The sequence below is a fragment of the Panulirus ornatus genome, chromosome 56, assembly GCF_036320965.1.
Source record: "Panulirus ornatus isolate Po-2019 chromosome 56, ASM3632096v1, whole genome shotgun sequence".
Taxonomy (NCBI): domain Eukaryota; kingdom Metazoa; phylum Arthropoda; class Malacostraca; order Decapoda; family Palinuridae; genus Panulirus; species Panulirus ornatus.
In genome coordinates, this window is record NC_092279.1 from 12955621 (window position 1) to 12978660 (window position 23040).

Sequence of the window (23040 nt, forward strand, 5' to 3'; positions counted from 1 at the left end):
CAGGGAGACGAGACGGAGAGTGAGGGAGAGGGAGAGTGAGGGAGTGGGAGAGGGGGAGAGGGAGAAAGGGAGAGAAAGAGAGAGGCTGTTACTTGCATTGACACATATAGAATTGACACTTTATTCATATGTTTTTGAAGGCTATTGACAAAGAGACAAGACAGACTGTTGGTTAGAGCAGTGCATGTAGGCTAACAGACCTGTTGTTTTGAACGGTACGTATGTATAAACAGAGACTGACTGAGTGTTGTTGAGGATAATACTGTTTATTACGTGTGAACACAGTCAGACCAACAGGCATACAGACTAACTGTTGCTGGAAATGGCACAGACAGACCACTGGGTCCGGACAGACACTGTTACTGAGAATGGCACAGAAAGACAGAGTGAATATATATATATATATATATATATATATATATATATATATATATATATATATATATATATATATATATATATATATATATATATATATATCCCTGGGGATAGGGGATTAAGAATACTTCCCACGTATTCCCTGCGTGTCGTAGAAGGCGACTAAAAGGGGAGGGAGCGGGGGGCTGGAAATCCTCCCCTCTCGTTTTTTTTTTTTTTTTTTTTTTTTTAATTTTCCAAAAGAAGGAACAGAGGGGGCCAGGTGAGGATATTCCAAAAAAGGCCCAGTCCTCTGTTCCTAACGCTACCTCGCTAACGCGGGAAATGGCGAATAGTTTAAAAGAAAGAAAGAAAATATATATATATATATATATATATATATATATGTGTGTGTGTGTGTGTGTGTGTGTGTGTGTGTGTGTGTGTGTGTGTGTGGTGTGTGAAAAAGAGCCGCATGTTTGTGATAGAAGACACGGTTCACATCCACCAGATGGGGATGCCCTGATCATAACATATTGTCACCTCCTGAATACAGATTAATCTGAAAACATAATACAGTCTGATGTAAAGAATTCATCGGTCCCCAGGGTTTTCCATTCCACGAGAATGAATGGAAAAGGTTATAATCTCTGTCTCAATATGTTTGTCTTCGACGTAACTTCTAAAAATCTCGAAATAACTTCGATTCGGAGTTGGAAAAAGTTTGTATCCAATGTCTAGGGGAATAGACCAGATTGCTGGGGGAGAAAAGTGGAAATGGGGTCTACAGTTATATGCAAATGATGGCTCAGTTTTATCTCTGAATCTGTTCACTAGTTGCCCTTGTGAGAGGTATCGGAAGAGACCATCATGGGAGATAACAAACTGGGGAGATAACAGGCTGGGGAGAGACAGCAGACAGGGGAGAGATAACAGCTTTTGGGGAGAAAAAAGAGAGAGACGGGTAAAGAAAGCTATTGACAAAAGCCCTTATGTAAATACGACAGAAAATTACATTTCTAATTTGTGTTTTAAAGAGGCCAGAGCATGCTACGTTGTGACTGCATTACTGTATTTGAAGTAGAGCTGGGGATATATTGTGACTACATTACTGTATTATGAGCCCGGCAGGGGACGCCAGGGGTTCACGAAATGCAGTACAGTAAAAGGAGAAATGATACTTGATTTGAAATGAGTTAGCCAAAATAGCGAACTTAAAGGTAATTCCGGAGATGAACTTGAGTGTAATTCTGAGATACCGTGAAGGTAATTCTGAGACAAGCCGGGGGTAATTCTGAGACAACTTGAAGGTGATTCTGAGACAAATTGAAGGTAATTCTGAGAGAAATTGAAGGTGATTCTGAGACAACTTGAAGGTAATTCTGTGACTGGCGCAGCCCCAATCTGTGGTGCTTCAAGCTTGGAATGAAGATTTGCATTATATTATGTCCGGAAGCGACCAGAGATGTTATCGCTATTTTGCTTTAATGTTCATAGCTTCTGTGTCTGATTGTGTGTATGTGTGTTCGGCAAACGCTCGTGCTTGTATGTATACGATTACTGTTTGTGATTACGATTTATGTGTTTCAGGAAGTAATTTTCCACTCCTGTTGTCCCGTATGTACGCATGTATGTGTAAGGTACTCGTGTGTGTGTGTGCGTGTGACAGCGTGCTTGTCTGTCTTTATGTGCATGTGAATGTTTTTATAGCTTTATGTATGTTTTATGTATGTTTGTGTATTCATATAAGTGTGTATGTTTTGAATATTCTCGTGACACAAAGATTTGGTGGTTTTATTAACAGTATACGGCTTCAAAGTAATTTCTCATTGATTTCAACGTAATCTCTCATTAATTTCAAAGTAATCTCTCATTAATTTCAAAGTAATCTCCCATTAATAACTTCAAGGAGAAAAATAACAGTTACAGTGTCTCTTCCTAAGGCTGATTGTAATCATGTGTATGTGTGTGTGTGTGTGTGTGTGTATGTGTGTGTGTGATGGCGACTGTTAGGGAATTATCTGGGCCAAACTTCAACACTCACGGAGCGAATTGGTAAAGAGAGAAAATGGAAAGAAAGTGGAGCGGGAACACACGATTTGTAAGACCTGTCGAACAAATCTGCCCCCGGGCTCGTCCCACGACGAATCACTCCATTTTCTCCCAGTAATGACGTAGAGAGAGAGAGAGAGAGAGAGAGAGAGAGAGAGAGAGAGAGAGAGAGAGAGAAGGGGGGAGGGGAGACTTATGTAAAGAGAACGATTGTGTCGGTCGGAGTAGGAGAAATTAAGCAGAGAAGAAAAACTCGTGGGACGCATCTGGTCACGTGAGATGAAGATTATGTATCAGAATTAAAGAAAGATAACAGGAGTCCAACAGGTCACATGTGTCCCCCCGGGGGGGAGGGGGGTGTTGTTTGCACGCCTGGGGGGGGGGGGGGGGCTGGAATTAGGTCACTCAACCTTTATAGTCCAAAAGCCAAGCTAAGGAGTTCACATTTAAGTTCACTCGACAGTGTAGATTTTCAGTGTCCGGGCAAGCATGCAGTACGATCCGTGTGTTTGTTTTTTTCATGCGAGCATACATGGCTGTTGTGTTTTTTCATGAATACATTTGCCGGAAATGTAATGAGTTCGACCCAGTGGAGAGGGGGTGAGGGAGGGAGAGAGTGAGCCGAGGCAGAGTGAGCGTAGGGAGACTAGGCTAAAGGAGAAAGGCTTAAAAGGTAGACAGATTAAGGAAAGAGGAGTTGAGGGAGAGGGGTTAAGAGCGAGGGAGTTAAGATGTAATCAGAGAAAAAGAATTAAGGGAGAACGAGTGAGAGATAGGATAGGATAGGTTAAGTGTGTCGACCTGATGGGGAGAGAGGGGGAGGATAGAAAAAGAAAAGCATGGCAGAGGGTGAAACAAAGGAGAAAGAATTAAGGGAGAAAAGGGAGTTGAAGATGAGACCTAAGAGACAAAGGACAAAAAGAAGTAATGGAAAGAGAGTAATGAGAGAGAAGGACTGAAAGGAGGTTAGCTGATGGAAGAGAATAAGGGAGAGTAAAACAGAGTGGGATGAGGGAAATAAAGGGAGAGGGAGATTATCAACACGAAAAATATTAGGAAAAGAATAATAGAATATTGTTTAAGGAAAGGGAGACAGAGAAGACACACAGAGGAAGGGGAGAGGGAGTTTATGGTTGGTACTAAAAGGAGAGCAAAGAGAGTGAGTGTAAATGGAAAGGAAGCTTAGGCAGAGATAGTCAGAGTGAGAGTATTTGAGGAGGAAGTAAAGATAAAGCCAGTCGGGGAGAGCGGAAGGAAAGAGAATGAAAGTGAACAGAGATAACAGAAAGCAGTGAACTTTTCCGCACACACACACACACACACACACACACACACACACACACACACACACACACACACACATTTGTCATGTATATATATATATTTCTTTCTTGTATCTCCCCTGATGGGATTATTTCACGAAAGTGCACTTGGGAACTTATCGTGTTTCATTTTCCCCGTGGACTCATATGAATATATATATATATATATATATATATATATATATATATATATATATATATATATATATATATATATATATATATTATATATTCTAGCCTGAGCCATGTACTCAATTCATGGACCAGTCCTAGGGGAAGACGAACGGCTGGGTTGGACTGTGGACTGACTGCTGCGATCAGGATTCGAGTCTAGGCGTGATCAGCCCCGGCCGGCCCGTGAATGCGATGTTTACTTGATAAATTTTCTCCCCCAATTTGGTTTATTAATTACCTGGTCTAGAAAAGCAAGTTGATTAGTCCGTGATCCCTCTTGATCACCAGTTAACGCGATCCATATTAACCCTTGGATTGTTAAAGTCACCCACAGTGTGATAACTTCCTCGTTATTTACCGTATATGAATAACGACAGTGTACAGGGAATAGTAAATATCGGCGAATGGCAGAGTCTCTCTTTAACATCACCTCGGCCGTCTTCGAACATAGGCGGAGACGGTACCTCCTCCTGCCTTGTAGAGAGAGAGAGAGAGAGAGAGAGAGAGAGAGAGAGAGAGAGAGAGAGAGAGAGAGAGGCGACCGGCCTCGCGTCAGACAAAATGGGATAACAAATTTCACATATCCCTTTTTTGGATCAGTATGGAGGGAGTGATCGAACGGTAGAAGGGACGGGACTTAGGAAGGGAGGTGGGAGGGACATTTTGATCTGTCGCATAAACAGGTTGAAGAATAAGCTGAACAAAGTTAACGCGAGGGTGCAACGCTCGTTGTGAATAAATCCGAGGGTGGCTGAGGGATATAGGCAGACATAAATCACGCTTGGTGGAAATATACGTTTTTTCTTCCTGATGCTGTGAATGGAGAACGATGAACGAGGAGAACAGATTGACGCCCGGGACTCGCGATCTGCGTCGTGAATAAACTTTTAAAAGGCGAAGACTAGACCGATTTATTTCACTAGGAGGAGGAGGAGGAGTAGGAGGAGGAGGAGGACGAGTCATGATAGATCATTAGAAGAATGAAAATTGCTGTTGTGGGGGAAACAAACTCACGAAAGGTGTTTAATCTACGATAATGTTACTCGGCCGTCTGATGATGACGCCTGATAACGCCCGAAGCAGATGATAAAACGGGGAGCAGAAAAATTGAACGACTGTTTGCCTAAGGGAACGTGATGTGGGCCAACGTTCAGCTACAGTTTTACGAGCCAATAAATTTGACGTGGAGGCTAATAAAATACAGATAACTCCCAAGTGATACATATAATGTCCCCGAAAATTCATAACTCTTTTACATTGAGAAATATTACTTTGCATTTCACTGGCACTTATATATATATATATATATATATATATATATATATATATATATATATATATATATATATATATATATATATATATATATATATATATATATATATATATATATATATATATATATATATGTAGAGATAGGTAGGTAGATAGATAGATAGATAAGAGAGAGAGAGAGAGAGAGAGAGAGAGAGAGAGAGAGAGAGAGAGAGAGAGAGAGAGAGAGAGAGAGTAGATAGTACTGTGCACTGGCTTATTGTACAGTATTCCGTTGCGCCATCCCCCAATAACCAGAGACCTTAACTCAATAAACCCAACTTCCATAATACATTTGCGACTTGCCGTAAGCACAATACCCAGACGAAAAGATTGGCGCTCTCTCTCTCTCTCTCTCTCTCTCTCTCTCTCTCTCTCTCTCTCTCTCTCTCTCTCTCTCATCGCGATCGGGCAGCCGATCACTCCGCCGCCACATTCGAATACATTTTGGCTCCCGGTGTGATACTCTGAAGTCCCTAGGCATATGGAAGACAGGAATGCGGTGGAGGCGAAAGAAAGAAAAGAAGAGAAGGAAACGAATAAGAAAGTAAAGAACAAATATAAACGGTGGTAAGAATTAAAGATAAGATTGGAAATAAATCAGAAAATAGAATTGAAATTAAAAAGGATCAAAGAAAGAAATATACATGTGTTAAAAGTCTAATAAGAAGTCCTGTTAAATGTAAGGAAAATAAGAAGACTAATAGGAAGGCTTGTGAGGAATGAATCATGGAGGAAAATTAACGAGATGGTAATGAGACGATGATGAGAAAGACATACACGAAAAAGAAATAGAAGAAAGCGGGAGAAAAAAAAAGAGGAATGAAAACAATGTTTGAGGCTGGAAAGAAAGAAGTGAAAGGAAAGGGAAAAGAATAGGGGTAATAGGGAAAGGCAAAGGACGATGCTAATTAATCAGTAATGAGGATGGTACCGTGGATTGCACAGGGAGATGGGAATGGGCCAGAGAAGAGGGAGAGAGCAAGAGGAAGAGGAGGAGTAGATAGAGGGAAAAAGACGGAGGCAGTCGACGGGAGATAACGAGGAAAGGCGAGAGAGGGACATCAGGATGGTGATGCGACCATTACACTGAAAAGGGAGTGGTAAAGGCAGTGTGGGTGGTTGTAGATAAGGGAAGCCGAGGGTAGAAGATAGGCGAAGGTGGGATTCGTAGAGAGGGAAGAAAAATAAGTACGAAAAAAATGGGAGAAAAGATGCGATAAGGTAGGCTGTAGGTCAGATGATAAGTGAGTGTTGACTTTTTAATTGGTGGGGGGAATAATAGAAGACCGGAGAATTTGGAAGGCCAGTGTGTAGATGAAGAGTTGGAGGAATACCTCAAGACACAAGCGAGAGAACATCGTCCACGGAGAAGGTAGATATAGTGGGCCCCCGAGGGTGAGTAAGTTGGAAGGCATCCAGAAGAGGTAAATATTGGATGGCTGGGAGTGAGTGGTGTTAGGAGAGAGAGAAAGAAAGGGGGAGGGGGGGTGTGATGGGGGAGATAGTGTGGGTCAAGATTATGTGAGAGGGAAACCTAGAAAGAGTGAGGTATGGAGGTAGTGGCTGAACAAATGGGATGGAAAGAAAATTGGGGGTGGGTTGGGTGGGGAGTATATGATGTAGAAGCCTAAAAGAGATATGTGTGGGTCGAGAGGGTCATTGTTTGTGTCGCGTCCCTCACGTGGTACATGAGAAGAGACAACGGGAATTAGCTGGCATTAGAGGCCAAGGAGAATATGCAAGGGTCGAGGAGGGATGATTAGAGGAAGAAGATCAATGACAGATGGACACAGATGTTAAAGTTGGGAATGAGAAAGTAAAAAAAAAAAAGTGTCAGGAAAATGGTCCGTACGGAGAATCAGCGTCGGGGTCATTCGGCAGCAAGATGAAGCCTTGAAGTGAAAGGGAAATAATGAAGGAAGAGAAAGGAATCCACCGCACGAGGAAAAAAGGTTAGTACACTCGTGTAGGAATGGGCCTCGTGGGTGTGGGAGACCTGCCGACACATGGAGGTGAGGGGGAACTGACTGAGTACACAAGGGGAAGGTCCCGAAGGCAGAGAAGGGGAAGAGAGACGCACAAGGCCGGGAGGAAGACCTGACGGGAAGATGAGACATTGTGGACGGTCGTAATGCTGTTCTGTTTTAAAGGGAGAGGAAAGAGGACGAAGAAAACGAGACTGGAGGGTCGACGAAGATTTAGCAGGGAACAACGAAGGAGTCAAGGGTGAGGCAAGGGGTCGCTATGATGGTGGTGAAGACGAAGAGATAAGACAGATGTAGGGCCCGAGGACTACTTCGTGTAGGAAGAAGAGGAAGAAGTCAGGAGGAAATGTAATCTATATAACCAAGAATAAAGATGAAGAGGACGTTTTGAGAGTTAGCGAAGACTAAAGAAATAAGAGAAAAGGGAGAAAAGGAGAGAATCCTACAGAAGGCGGCCTCGCCGGAAGCAGCAGCAGCAGCAGCAGCAGCACCCGCGACTCCTGGACTCCTTCTCCTCCTCGCCACTGCCGCTGTCGCCGCTCCTCCTCCTCCTCCTCCTCCTCCTGCTGGTGGTGTTACCGGTGCTCCGTCTGGTGTTGGGAGGGCAAGATCGATACCCAATATCATCAGATTCTCAAACACTTCATTTTAATTTCAAACTTCTGAATAGATTCTGAGCGTTGGTGGAAAATATTTTCCCCCCCTCCACCACACCCCTCACCCCTCCTCCCCCCAGTTCGATAGAGGAGGGGGAGGGGACGAGACAGCACTGGGATGTATTTTTCTTTTTTCTTCTTTTTTTTCTTGCTCTGGAGTGAAGTGGAAATTAAGTGTTTTGTGCGTAGTAGCAGACGACATGAATTATGGAACGTGAGGAGCAGTTGTCGTCAGCCCGCACCCACGTCCCACAAGAACAGCCCACGAGCGCTTATTGCCAGCGACCGTGGATGGCCAGGGTGGCGTGAGTCACACGACCTGGGGACACTGTGGAAGAATACGTAGAATAAATCACGTCAAGTGTGCAGCCAGGCGCTGTGGGTCGACCGACCCCCTGGACGCTCTTAGGGATTCGCGTGTAAACACATTGCAGTTGTACATGACGTGTGTGTTGGTTTATCCTGAGGTTCTCGGTGCCCTTAGATGCGCGTGCTCCTTCCAAGGCAATTGAGTTGCTCATGGTTTCTCTCTCTCTCTCTCTCTCTCTCTCTCTCTCTCTCTCTCTCTCTCTCTCTCTCTCTCTCTCTCTCTCTCCTTCCATGCCTCGTCGCGCGCTTTTAGCTGTCGTGTTTTAGATGGGTCGCACACGGAAAGATTATTGGAGGTGAACTGTATCATCGGAGCTTCGGATTTATCCATCTCAAAATGCCACTCGCAGTTCTCTCTCTCTCTCTCTCTCTCTCTCTCTCTCTCTCTCTCTCTCTCTCTCTCTCTCTCTCTCTCTCTCTCTCTCTCTCTCTCGCGGGGGATGGGGGTAAAAATGTCAAGTCTTGTGACACACGGCAGATGAGAGAGAGAGAGAGAGAGAGAGAGAGAGAGAGAGAGAGAGAGAGAGAGAGAGAGAGAGAGAGAGAGAGAGAGACAGACAGAAGGTCGACGCCATCCCTAAGATCTGCTCGGCCAATATTTTACTTTCATCTTTTTTCCATTGTTTTTTCTATGAATCTTTGAAGCTCATTGCTGTGCCCTGAAAAGTTGACCTTCACTTGTGTAATTACGTAATTTTATTTGATCTTTCGTGAAGTGGCGATTCGAGTGTAAATGTCATTTTCACAGACTACTGACCCACATCTCTTTAGTTTAATGTACGAACTCTGTGAAAAAATACAGATCAACTCCTACACACACAATACTAAATGAAGGATACAGCTGTAACCGCGGGGCTCTGCATCCTAGAAATACCGGATGATTGGATGAGTTGAAAAAAAAAGAGCAAGGAGAGACGTAACTGTTGTAGCATGAATGGCCATGATGCTTGTGAATAGGCAATCAGCGCTGGTCGGCCGTCAACACCAGGAGCAGCGCGGGAGCGAATACGCTGCCCGCGAACCTCGCCAACGAACCAGACATCCCTGCCACACCGGCTTCCGATGTCTCCTCCTCCTCCCCCAGGATGTGGTGTGTGAATCCTTGAATGTGTATGAGTGTGTGCGTACGTATGTTAAGGATGTATTAGGTATGACACCACTCGTGTGTATGTTTTATCATTCATGTGATCCATTTTCGTGGGAACACAACACACTCTGGAGGGGTCTACATTCCCCTGCTACTGGAAGTAGCGCGACCTTGGCCAGCAGAAATAGATCCAGGAGTAGTTTATATATATATATATATATATATATATATATATATATATATATATATATATATATATATATATATATACACACACAAAGTTGTTCCGCCCTCACTCACTCATTCCGAAACTTCAAAGGCCTTCCAATCGCCACACGTTACATATTTTTCAATAAAAGTCATTACTTCATTTTTCACGGGAGATGATATCAGCTGAGGCCGTAATAAACTCATCGACCTACGGAAATGGGGGGGAAAAAAGAGATGGGGGGTCGTGTTCCTCTTTTTCTTTTTTGCAAAATATCATAAAATGCCGATAAAATATCTCTTTTTTGGCGTATTGGTTGCTCTCGCAAGATCCAGAGTGTAGGAGTAGCTCTGGTCTTCCTCGTCATCCTCGTAGTAATAGTAGTAGTAGTAGTAGTAGTAGTAGTAGTTGTAGTAGTAGTAGTAGTTGTAGTAGTAGTAGTAGTAGTAGCATGTATGTCTGTGTGTGTGTTTACATCTAAGGTGGTTGTTGATACAGCATGTAACGGTGTTGATACAGCGTGTGTATGTGCCTGCCTTCCTACAGCATATGCGTCATTGACCCGTTTTATAAACATGACTTTTAAAGCTGCCTTTCACCCATGCCCCTTCATAGGTGGGGTTCCAGTGTAACGCCTGTCGTAATCTCTCCCACCTTAACTATAGGGTCCTTTAATTGTGTGGTTCACGTGACCAGGTGACCTTGTGTAGCTCATGATGGTCTGTGTACCTGAACAGCCCGGGGGCTCGTCCGAGTAGTCTGTGCAGTGAGCCACGCCGTCGCAGAAGTGGCTGAGGGAGACGCAGCCTCCGTCCTCACACGAGTACTCGGAGATGTCGCAGCCGTGGACGCCCGCCGCCACCAGCAGCGTCAACAGCAGGGGCGCCGTCAGCAGCGCCTGCCGCAGCGAGGCCCTCCCGTCGTGCTCACCGCTGCTTCTCATCTTCACCACTGTAAGTAGACAAGGGTTTCCCTATACATAGGTAAGACGTTCATTCAGTATTCATGGTTCATTCTACACTGTTCATTCACATGGTTTTTATCAACACTATGTATTTGTTTGATTCACTCTACATTATTCATACCATGCTATTCATTTACATAGTTTTTCATTAATGCTATGCATTTGTTTGCTCTACATTATTCATTCCACACTATTCATATATATATATATATATATATATATATATATATATATATATATATATATTTTTTTTTTTTTTTTTTTTTTTTTTTTTTAGACTTTGTCGCTGTCTCCCGCGTTTGCGAGGTAGCGCAAGGAAACAGACGAAAGAAATGGCCCAACCCCCCCCATACACATGTACATACACACGTCCACACACGGAAATATACATACCTACACAGCTTTCCATGGTTTACCCCGGACGCTTCACATGCCTTGATTCAATCCACTGACAGCACGTCAACCCCTGTATACCACATCGCTCCAATTCACTCTATTCCTTGCCCTCCTTTCACCCTCCTGCATGTTCAGGCCCCGATCACACAAAATCCTTTTCACTCCATCTTTCCACCTCCAATTTGGTCTCCCTCTTCTCCTCGTTCCCTCCACCTCCGACACATATATCCTCTTGGTCAATCTTTCCTCACTCATTCTCTCCATGTGCCCAAACCATTTCAAAACACCCTCTTCTGCTCTCTCAACCACGCTCTTTTTATTTCCACACATCTCTCTTACCCTTACGTTACTTACTCGATCAAACCACCTCACACCACACATTGTCCTCAAACATCTCATTTCCAGCACATCCATCCTCCTGCGCACAACTCTATCCATAGCCCACGCCTCGCAACCATACAACATTGTTGGAACTACTATTCCTTCAAACATACCCATTTTTGCTTTCCGGGATAATGTTCTCGACTTCCACACATTTTTCAAGGCTCCCAAAATTTTCGCCCCCTCCCCCACCCTATGATCCACTTCCGCTTCCATGGTTCCATCCGCTGACAGATCCACTCCCAGATATCTAAAACACTTCACTTCCTCCAGTTTTTCACCATTCAAACTCACCTCCCAATTGACTTGACCCTCAACCCTATATATATATATATATATATATATATATATATATATATATATATATATATATATATATATATATATATATATATATATATATATATATATATATATATATATATATAGTTATATTTATATATATATATATATATATATATATATATATATATATATTATATATATGTGTGTGTGTGTGTGTGTGTGTGTGTGTGTGTGTATGTGTGTGTGTGTGTGTGTTATCATTAATACTATGCTTTTGTTTTATTAGAATTTTTTTTTTTTTTGCACTAATCATTTACATGTGTTTAATCAGTAATGCTATACACTTTTTTTTCGAGCGTTTTACACATTGAAATGATTAAACCTCATGTATTTTAACTGGTTATTGGAAAGGCAATAACCAGAGCGCTGGGAGTGGTAATTTGCGTGGGTCCAATTTATAAGTCGAATTACATATGGCAAGTATTAATTGGTTGTGTGTAAGAGCAAATCATCGCTTCAAATACTGTTTATGATGATGACTTTCAACTTCGTGTATGATTATAGTGGTGGGTGTAGACAATTGTATCCCCACCACCACACACACAACCCTCTCTCTCCCACCCACCCCGCCAACACTCAACAACCCACAACAATCGTTGTTTGTGGTTGTAATTGTCTCAAGGACAGAACAGGCTGTGACCAGTTTTCTCGCTTGAGCCACAAAGACGTTCACAGTTGTCTTTATACTCATGTATGTGGGGTTCAGACACACACACACACACACACACACACACACACACACACGTCATCGAACTGGTCCTCAAGTTCCAGGCAGCGACGTCACCACCAGCTGAGCCACTGCTGATGTACGCACCACCTACCCTCCAAAATCTCTCTCTCTCTCTCTCTCTCTCTCTCTCTCTCTCTCTCTCTCTCTCTCTCTCTCTTGAGAGCGGGTAATTCCCCTCCTCCAGAATAAATCCCACATTTCAGTCGAGGAAATGAAACTCCTGCTGTCCCGGCCAAACACAACCCCCTCCCCCTCCCCCCTCCCTGTCTGTCTACTAATTACAACCTCTCCACATGTGCCTGGGTGGCCGTCCGGGGAGATTATCCTAGGCGACGTCTCCACCTCCTTCTTGCCGCTACTTGACCACGAGATTTTCAGCGCAAACACCGGAGTTGGGGCGGAGAACAGAGAAGAGATAATACACACACACACACGCACACACACGCACACACACACATCCACACCTACCCACTACTAGCAGCAGCAGCAGCAGGATGGCTCAAGTGAAGGTGGTTCTTCTTTCCGTCTCTTGCCACACACACACACACACACACACACACACACACACACACCCACACACACGACACGTTAACGCATTACATCCCCTCGCAATACTACGACGCTGTGACATAACTTTACGACCATATCATTAATGTACTGAAGGAGGGAAGTAGTATTTTTAAGTAAGGGGGACAGGACGGGCTAGTACTTTTGAGGAGCTGAGGAGGGACTGATTCTGGGGTAGGGGGGGACAAGAGCAGGTAGTATTTTGAGTTGCGGGGACGGGGATGATATTTCTGAGTTGGGATTGGGACGTAATGTTTTTGAGGTGGAGGATAGGGATTATATTTGTGGATGAGGGGATGGAGGAGGAGATGATGATGGTAGGAGATAACATTTATGAGTAGTGTGGTGAGGAGGTAATATTTTAAAGTAGGGGATGGGGGAGGGTCATGTTTGTGAGGGGAAGGTAAGGCAACATTATTGAGTAGGGTACGGGAAGTGGTCAAATATATATTTGAGTAGAAGTATTGGATGGTTAATATTTTTGAGTAGGGAGGAGGGGACGGAAATAAATCCAGTGGACTGATACAGTGAGATATTTTTCTGGGGGGGCTGAGATTTTAAATCCAGAGACTTTTATCGTTTTCAGGGGTTATTATAAGAGAAGGGACGGAGATTTAGAATTTATTAGATAAGCAACACCGACTTGTCAGACATGCAAGACTCTACATGTGGAAAGCTGACGTCAGGAGCAGAAGTTCGTGTAGCAGTAGAGCTACGGGAAGGTTGGAGTGCGTGACCTTCACGTAACGTGAGGGCGAAGACCATCACAACGCACGTGACTAACACACAGCCAGACAAGTAACCTGGCGCCACTGAGTACCAGTAAATAATCCCATTCGAGAATAAGGTTACATCGCGCGTGTGTTCCCACATTTTTATATTTATAGAGAAGCTGGGGGAAAAATCCCTCCCTCCCAGGCTGCCGAAATTAGATCAGAATGTGTTTTCCATTCATCCGTTCCTCTGAAATTTCCATGTCAGTGTATATATTCAGACTGCGGCGTGCCTGGTCCTCCCTCAGACTTATTTTCTTGACGGCTGAGGTGAGCGGGAGGAGAAGGTGGGGGAGGGTAGTAGGGAGCTGCAATTCTCCCTCGAAATAGGTTACATTGTTTGTTTTTTCGGCAGACGACCTAGTCATGAACCATCAGGGTATTCTCTTACCCTCCCCAAGTACTGTTCTCCTGCGGGATACACCTCGTCATAGACCACAAAGGTTCTTGGGTATCTGGCCCTCTCCATGTATTACCCCGGCGCGGATGACGTCGTCGCGGACCATCAGGTCCTCCGTTATCTGCCGTTTCACATACGTGCTGCCCTCCAGCAGTAGAATGCGTCGTCAGTCAGGTCTTCCGCTATCTGGCCTTTCCCCCCCACGCACTCCGCCGTTACTCCCTCTCACCAACAAGGCCACAACTGACTCCATACATGGCCCTCCTAGGCCAGCCTGAGACACCACCACGACCCACGGCCCTTGTATAATTTGCGGGCAGGCGTGAGGGGGACATTCCGGCCCGGGTTTATCACTTCGGGGATTTGTTTTACGGCGTAACTTGAGGTGCTCTCCTGCCGTGATGCAGGTCCTCGCCTCCCTCCCTCCCCGCCCTGACGTTTGGTACCCTTGGAGGTATCAACGTAAAAAGGTATCACGTTTTTATGGTATCAGTCATTTCGGTTTAAGGTTTCACGCGTGAATAAATAAATGAAAAAATAAATATATATATATATATATATATATATATATATATATATATATATATATATATATATATATATATATATAAAGAGAGAGAGAGAGAGAGAGAGAGAGAGAGAGAGAGAGAGAGAGAGAGAGAGAGAGAGAGAGAGAGAGAGAGAGAGAGAGAGAGAGAGAGAGATTGTTGATCACAGTGGTACCGTGGGGGTAGAGATGATGGTCGTAACTCACAGTAGAAATGAGGGAACATATTCCCAAGCTTTAAGGTGGGGAATTAAAAAAAAGAAAAATTATAATATTACGTGAGGGCAAATGAACATCTCGAGAGCGGGATAAGGCCCCTTGCCCAGCCCACCACCACCACTCCCTGGGAAGCAAACTTACACGGCAGCCTCCAGCATCTGAAGATTAATAAGCTCGAGACTTTTTTTTTTCGTTCTTCAAGCATTTTTTTTTCTACATTCAGCTCGTTTTAGGAAAATGCGTTTTGCACTTTCTTCCTCCCGACCCCCTTAGAGCTCCCGTGTTTCTTTCCTTTGTCCTTTTGATTATCTTACGCCATCGTGAGTCCCTATGATCATTTGTTTTCCCGGGAATAATTCTCAGTTTTATGTTAATTTTTCGTTTCCTTTCTACGTATTGAATTTTCAGAATTTTCTGTTCCCAGAGAGCGTATGTTTCCTATAGGCAACGGTGTCGTATAAGTTGCCAAGCACCTCACCACGCAAAGAAGTTCTAATTATGTACCTTCCTGTAAGGTCGCTAATGAATATTCCCTTTTCTCTACCGTTTGAAAATGTACATGAACCCGACGTTTTTTTTCTCATAAACCATCAAACCATATCCTTCCCTGAAAGCTCACCAGACCTATACACTCTCTCTTTTTTGTCAGAACTCTTCAGGGAGTTCATCCTCGAGTAATTCAAAGACCTGTGCTGCTGTTTTCTACTGTATCTGAGACGTTCCTCCATCTCATAAAGCCTGTGGGTTTGCTGTCTCAACCTGATAGCTTGCTAATTCTCCACCCAAAAAAACACAAGAAATATAAGGCTTGTTTCTCTCCCAAGAGCTTTACAACCAACTCCTTAACCAAAAATAGAAAATAAAAGATATATTCATATATCCAGAAGTTCTGAAAAAAAAATTTCAAAAAAAAAATTGAAAAATAGAATGCGCCGGTACGTTTTCATCTCGTGAAGATCAAAGACCAGCTCTTTCCGCAGAAACTTAAAGATGAGCTCTTTCAGCAAGATGCCTCCAGAGATGATCCTTATTAAAAAAAAAAGATAAGAAATCTGAGGTGCAAACGTCTCTTTCCATACTGCTCTGATATGTGCCGATTCCTCCGAAGTGCTTACGGTTTTCTGTTTCTTCCACCCGAAACCCCAGGGTTCGCTCCCTCTTGAAAGGATCTAAGAATTATCATTTCCCCGTAAGTTCGAATCCCTGCTTCTTGCCTCAAAACGTTCTTAGAACCTCTTTCATGGAAAAAAAACTCGGAACTCTTTTAAGATCGTATTTCTTCACCAGAATCTATTGGACTCGCTCGGACCTCAGGGAGCTCTAAGATATGTCCATTTCCCAATAACTTTGACTTCGTTTTCCCTTTACAACAGCTTCCAAGATTCTGATATCTGAGCCCAAAGGCCTATTGCTGTAAAAGCCATGAGATTTTCTCAGTTGCCTCAAGTTCTAATTGGTGTCTCTTTAAGATTTTGGATTATTGGGTCCTTCCCGAAGAAGCTGTCAGCCTAAGACTCTGTATTTCCTTAGAGATCACGAAGAAATTCTAACCTTCCAAAAACATTCAGGCACATTTCATGTCCGGAATCTCTCGGGCCATCCCTTCCCCTTAAGCTGTAATGACATACTCCTTCTCTTAGTACCTCTGAGAGACAGCAACAACAGACTGTCCAGTACACTGTTCCATCTCGAATGGCCAAAGAAACTGCTACTTCAGCCAGGGCTCCAGGATTTGGCTCTTCAACGAAACGTTCTTCGACTTCTTGCTTCTTCTCAAGACCATGATTATTTCCCTTTTCCCCCAAAGCACAAAGACCTCTTCCTCCTGCTTTTTAGGCTCAAAGACTTATTTTCGCTAATGGAGCTTTACATTTTATTTTCTCTTTAGAATTAAGAAAACCTCCTGCCTTGAAAAAATGAAAAGAAATCCTACGAAAACCTAAATAAAAAAAATTACTCTCCCTTCTAAATGTTCCAGAAGTTATTATTTTGCCTGGAATTTCGGAATTTGCCCTTGACCAAAATAGGTCTTCCAGAGTTTTCCCCTTCCCCATAATCGTACAAGACATCCAGCCTCCTTCCCCTCCACGCCCCACTTCTCCCAAGAGGTTCGAAGACTTTATATCCTTCGCCAAAACCTCTGCAGTTTTATGTTTTGTTTTTCTTTTTAACCTGCGCTGGAAGTCTCTTGAAGACTTACTGCCTACCCCTTAAAGCTTTAATGGTCTTACCCTCCCCTTCCCCCCTTCCCCCCCCAAAAAAAAAGGTCTCTGAAGCTTGGCTGTTCTTCTTCCTCCTCCTCCCATCGTCGCATCGCAGAAAAAAAGGACAACAGGAAGAAAAAGAAAAGACAATCGTCCAAGACCTTTCCGGTGACTTGGAGAGACGATGTTTGGCGCCAGGTATAATCTATAGCTTATTATCTCTTCCCCCCAAAACCTCAACCCCAACTCATCCCCACCCCACCCCGCTGTCGGCACTGGGGGTGGGGGGGGGGTCGTGATAACGAACACACACACACACACTCACACACACAGTACGGGAACTGTCAGGTCTTCCAGGCTTGATATATAGGTGTATTTTATGCCCTAACTGAAGCATTAGACGAACACCCCCTCCTTCCCCCAAAAGGTCAGGCAGATGGTGATTTATTGCTCGGGATTATACGGGACGCGCACGAGGAAGACTCACTCACGAATCTCATGGGGATTTCGGGAGGAAGATCGGAGGGTTGGGTGGGATTTAGAGGGAATCCAGGGGTGTTTACGAAGAAATCCCTAGCCTGTCATGCATGTTCTTCCTGGACAGTATACTGGAACAAAAATAATCTGTTATTCATATTGCCTTTGAGTGACTAACCTCACTTAGCTCCTTCCGCTGTTCCTTCTTTTGAAAAGTGATAATACAAGAGGGGAGGATTTCCAGCCCCTCGCTCTCAACCCAATTAGTCACCTTCTGCTATACACATGAGATGGTAGTAGCTTCCCTCACGATAGTGATGATGATGATGTGTGTGTGTGTGTGTGTGTGTGTGTGTGTGTGTGTGTGTGTGTAATTACCACAGGACCTTTCTGAAGGCTCCTGTAACCCAGGGATTTGCTGCTTCCGGTATCAGGGGAATGTAGAATCCTTCAGAGTGTTGAAGTCCTTTGACGAGACTAGACTTCCAGTGATGCAGCCTCGTCAGAGGTGACTTTTCACCCCTGGTGTTAACCTGGAGCGGGTGGAGTACGGTAACGCCTCGTCAACCGTATGACACAAGGTTACATATTTCCTCCGGCTACAGAAAACGGGGGCTGCGCCTAGAATTAAGGGACTATTCTAGTTAACAGCATCATCGTCAATGTCGTAATCAATATCATACAATTATTGTCGAGAAAAATGTTTTCCCCATCCTCTGTTTTTAACCTGGTGTGTTTTTATGTGTCAACGATTTCCACGCCGCTCAGAAATGATGTGGGTTTCATTAGCAATTTATTTCCAAGTCTGGTGGAACTTGCCTTAAAACTCTCAGTAAAACTTTTGTCCAAGTGAAACATTTGACACATTTGTTTAAGTGTCTTGGGCGACTTGAAACTTGTGGGACGTTCGTTAAAAGTTTTATGTTTTCACGTCTTTGTTCGTTCAGGACACAGTCAGTCATGTCCTGTGCCACAGGGCGTATCGATTAGATTTCTGTGCCATTTCTGGTACTGAGTAGATGTTCAAATAGTTGTTTTTTTTCTATTGTACAGTGGAACTTGGAGGAATCATACACTAGATATTCCTTGACGGCGCATCGTGCTGAGTGATTCATGAATATTTTGCATCTGTGGTGAATCTGGTCGGTAGCGCTGCCTGATCTCTTAATCACGAAGGTTACGACCTTCTTAGTGGCCTTTGTCTGTCACGCCATCACACCCAGGCGAGTAGCAACACTGTCGTCAAGGGTCGTGCTGCTGTGCTCAAGGGTCGTACCGTCTTGTTCAGGGGGGTCATAACACCGTGTTTATAGAGTTGTACTGTTGTGATCAAGGGTCGTGCCTCCGTGCTCAAGAGCCTTACCGTCTTGCTCTAGGTCCGTACCGTCGTGCTCAAGAGTCTGACCTTCGTACCTTCCTGCTCAAGGTCCGTACCTGCCTGCTCTAGGTGCGTACCGTCCTGCTCAAGGGTCGTACCGTCGTGCTCAAGAGTCTTACCTTCGTACCTTCCTGCTCAAGGTCCGTACCTGCCTGCTCTAGGTGCGTACCGTCCTGCTCAAGGGTCGTACCGTCGTGCTCAAGGGTCGGATCGGCCTGCTCTAGGTCCGTACCGTCGTGTTCACAGGGGACAAGAGAACGAATGCGGATTCGATCCCTGGCATCATAATGGGAGTGCGAGATACAGCTCCTCCTGATATTCCGTAATTCGCTGTGGGAACGTGATGGCAAATCCCTGATCTCCCCTCCTTTTCACGGGAGAAATACGCCACTCGTCTTCATTCTGAATACCTGATGAATGGAAGCCCCTCCGTCTGCAGTGGTTATGAATAGCGAGGGGGAGGAGGAGGAGGAGGCGGTGGGAGGAAGAAAAGAGAATTGTTTCCAGGAATGCAATTTTACGACGGGGATGGTTGCTGTACCTCTTCAAAGCACGACGGTGTGCACGACCCTTGAGCACGACGATGTGCACGACGATCCTTGAGAACGACGGGTCACAACCCTTGAACGCGACGGTAGACCTCGACACGACCCTAAAAAGCACGACGAGCGAGGTCACGCCATTCTGAAGGCTACGGGAACACGCGGAGAATAGATACAGAAACCAGCGCTGAGAAAAAAATCTTGCAAGATTGCAAACTGTCAGTTGATTTAGAGAGTGAAATTGTAAAGATACGTTTGGTACCCGGTGTTGCCTCGACGGCGATGCAAGGCCACGCCAGACGTGTCTGAAGATAACCAGCTCTCTTGGTTCACCACATCAGAGGAAAATTATTAACCTTTGTAATCCCAGAGGATTGGAGCAGAAATGAAACAACAGCGACTGGTAATCCACGCTTTGTGATCAGAGGAGTAACACGGTGCTAATTAAACACACTGCTGCGGCAGAGGAGGGGAAGGAAAGACGAAATAAATGTAACCCCCAAAATTGCCACAGAGGAAGGAAATCGCTAAATAATCCCAGGATTGACTGTTCACAAATCCTACTCCTGTTCAGAATATATATTTCCAAAAGTAAAGGTAGGTATGCGAAGTGAGAGTGTCATGGAAAGTGGTTTGGGGAAAAGAGAAGAGGTGGTGAAAGCCTTGCGTAAGACGAAATGCGGCAAGGCGTCGGGAGTGGATGGCATTTTCTCTTGAATTTATTAAGAAAGTATCCCATTTCTACTATGTACGAGAACGAGGTAGCGCATCCCTAAAAACGAACCAAACCACACGAATGGGTGAACTAACACTAAATATACGTACTCCCGCATGCTCCAGCAGTCACCACCGCTGATGTTTCACATCTATCTCGTAAAAGCTAATGAACGCCTATAAATATGTTCCCCGCTGCCGTGTGTCGTCCATTAGACCAGTCATATTTCAGGGAAGAAGACCCCGTGTTCGCTGCTTCTCCTCCTGCCCCTGCCTCCCCCACCATCCCCCCCTCTCTTGAGCCGCGTCAGTAAATCAACTTTGCCCCATAAATCCTCACATCCAGACCTTCCTTAAGTCCACCAGAAGTCGGAGAATTTACTGGTGCCCCTCCTCGGGGGGGGGGGGGGGGGGGGGGGCAGAATTATGGCAGTAACGTTAACAAGAAAAAGAAATTCATGAGCGGACGCGAACGCGCACACTCACATTTACAAGACAGAAACACTGAGTGTGTTTCTCCTCCTCCTCCTTCCACATCCCCAGCTACCATTTCTCCTGGCCGGCCACCTCCCGCGGACCGACACACGTGAAGGTCTCGCAAATGCAATACAAATAAATCAGGAATATTTCTCCATCAGGGCGCATACAGGAATGTAAATAGCACGTCTGTTACGACGGAGAAGAATAAGATATATAATAAGCGTCCACCCTGGACTTCCAGAGCTCCAACTTTATATTATATATATATATATATGTGTGTGTGTGTGTGTGTGTGTGTGTAAGACAAAGGTGAACATTAGGTTCTGTATTATTTATTTCTTTGAGGGGTTGGTGGGTAATTTTCTTTTCTGATCCTTCGTAATTCTCCCATTGCTTGATCTTTCTTCCTCGTTCTCTCTTTCTGCCACAGTCCCCTTGTGGTAGTGACGAACCACAGTCGTGCGTTCCTACCACTCCTGAGATCCGCCAGGTCTTCTGTGCAACCCTCTCCCACCCTCTCTCTCTCTCTCTCTCTCTCTCTCTCTCTCTCTCTCTCTCTCTCTCTCTCTCTCTCTCTCTCTCTCTCTCTCTCTCTCTCTCTCTCTCTCTCTCTCTCTCTCTCTCTCTCTCTCTCTCTCTCTCTCTCTCTCTCTCTCTCTGTATATAATTATGAACTTCTGCAACAAGAGGGTGACCAGTCTCCCTGACCGTTCCCTACGTGTGGCGGTTAATACCACGCCTCCTAGTAGGCAACACAGTCGCAAGACCACTCTTAAATTCTCAACCACAACAATACTGTGGTGATGGGATGTTTTCCCGGTCATAGTGTGGTGGGGTTTTCGGGGTCGGTCGTCCAGCGTAGTTTGCCTCCTCTTGTACGACACCTTTTTATACACACGATGTCTATCCGTTGCTTAAGTGCTTGGTACCCATGTATAGTCATCTCAGATCCCATTCGTTCGTAGTACTCACGCGTTATCTTTATGACCCATACCCGCTTCGTACTCATACATTACCCAGAATTCATACGTTCATCAGAACCTGTGCAAAATCGGTACCCCATGCATTCTTCAGAGCCCCCCACATAGATGCAGGGTTCTTACTTCGTCGGCCCCTAGCGGAGAGGGAGTGAGTGTCGAGGTCTGATTACCTCCTCCACAGGACAATAGAAGCTGTCCAGTGACATGTGTCGGTGAGTTTAGTCGTCGTTGGCCGAGCAGGCATAAAGTTGATTGAGGGAGCTCCTGCCGGAGGAGAGCCTCCCGGAGCCTGGCTCCCCTCCCTCAGCGCCTGCCGAGTAAGTGGATGATAGAGCATTTTCCCGAAGCCTCTCATCATTTCCATAACAAAAGGCTCTCCCTCCCTCCCTCCACCACCCAAGACTGTTCCTGAATACTGAAGGCTCACTGCCTTCACGCTAATACCCGATGCCACAGTAATGATCTCTCTCTCTCTCTCTCTCTCTCTCTCTCTCTCTCTCTCTCTCTCTCTCTCTCTCTCATGACGTTCCCTGTTACCGTGCCCATTTCCACGGACCGTCCACCCACCTACACACACACACACACACACACACACACACACACACACACACACACACACAAGGCCGACCCCGGGAGCTCACAGTGCCGGCCTGACAACAACAGTGTACCAGCAGAGCAGCATCATTGCGTGACGCAAGACGTGGCGTCCTCCCCCGTGTGTGCATGACTCGTTCCTCCTCTCCCACGCCCCCCGAGATCACACCGTGCGAAAACATTCAGTTGGGCACACGTGTTCTGAATTCGTTATCGAGCTTGTTTGGAGTCACAAGTAAACACACATTATCCCTTCATGTTTGATCCTAGGGCAACCAGGGAATGGGTTCCTCCGCTGTGATACATCGAGTGATATACTGAACTCACCTATAATCAGATATGCGTCCATGAGTTATTATATTCGGATCAGCAAGTCCTCCCTCTTAACTCATCATGCTCTCGCTGCAGCTGCTGACATAGACAAACTCTCCACAAATAAACTGATTTGTTATGTTTTTTTCCTGAAACATTGCTACGAGGGTCCGTGGCTTGAGTTTGAAGCGTTGGTAGAGTACGCCGGCGTGACCTGGGGGGGCACACCCTCGACCACAGTGGACTTGGGCGTGAGCACGATGGCAGACCCTCGCCACAAGGCAGTGGGTGGATGTCATCTCGAGGTGGAGACGGCGACTATGGTGTCATTACTATCACCGCTTGGCGCGGTCCGTATCTCCGGCGGTGCAGTGGACCCGACCTGCATCCACACGGAGGCATACATACACGCACGTGTGTATGCATGTGTGTATGTGTAGTATATGTATCATACATGCACAGCGTTGATGATTTCCCAGCTGGGCCTCGTACCTCCACATTATAGATGGA

General features: G+C 45.0%; 1 protein-coding gene across 2 annotated transcripts in view; it reads right to left on the bottom strand.

Moving 5' to 3' along the window:
- Positions 1 to 23040, bottom strand: part of LOC139765901 (uncharacterized) — a 216114-nt gene that overhangs the window by 14823 nt on the left and 178251 nt on the right. For both annotated transcript variants that reach the window (XM_071693845.1, XM_071693846.1), the window contains one exon: positions 10257 to 10478. In XM_071693845.1, coding sequence (XP_071549946.1) covers positions 10257 to 10478 — 222 coding nt within the window. The remainder of the gene's footprint in view (positions 1 to 10256; positions 10479 to 23040) is intronic.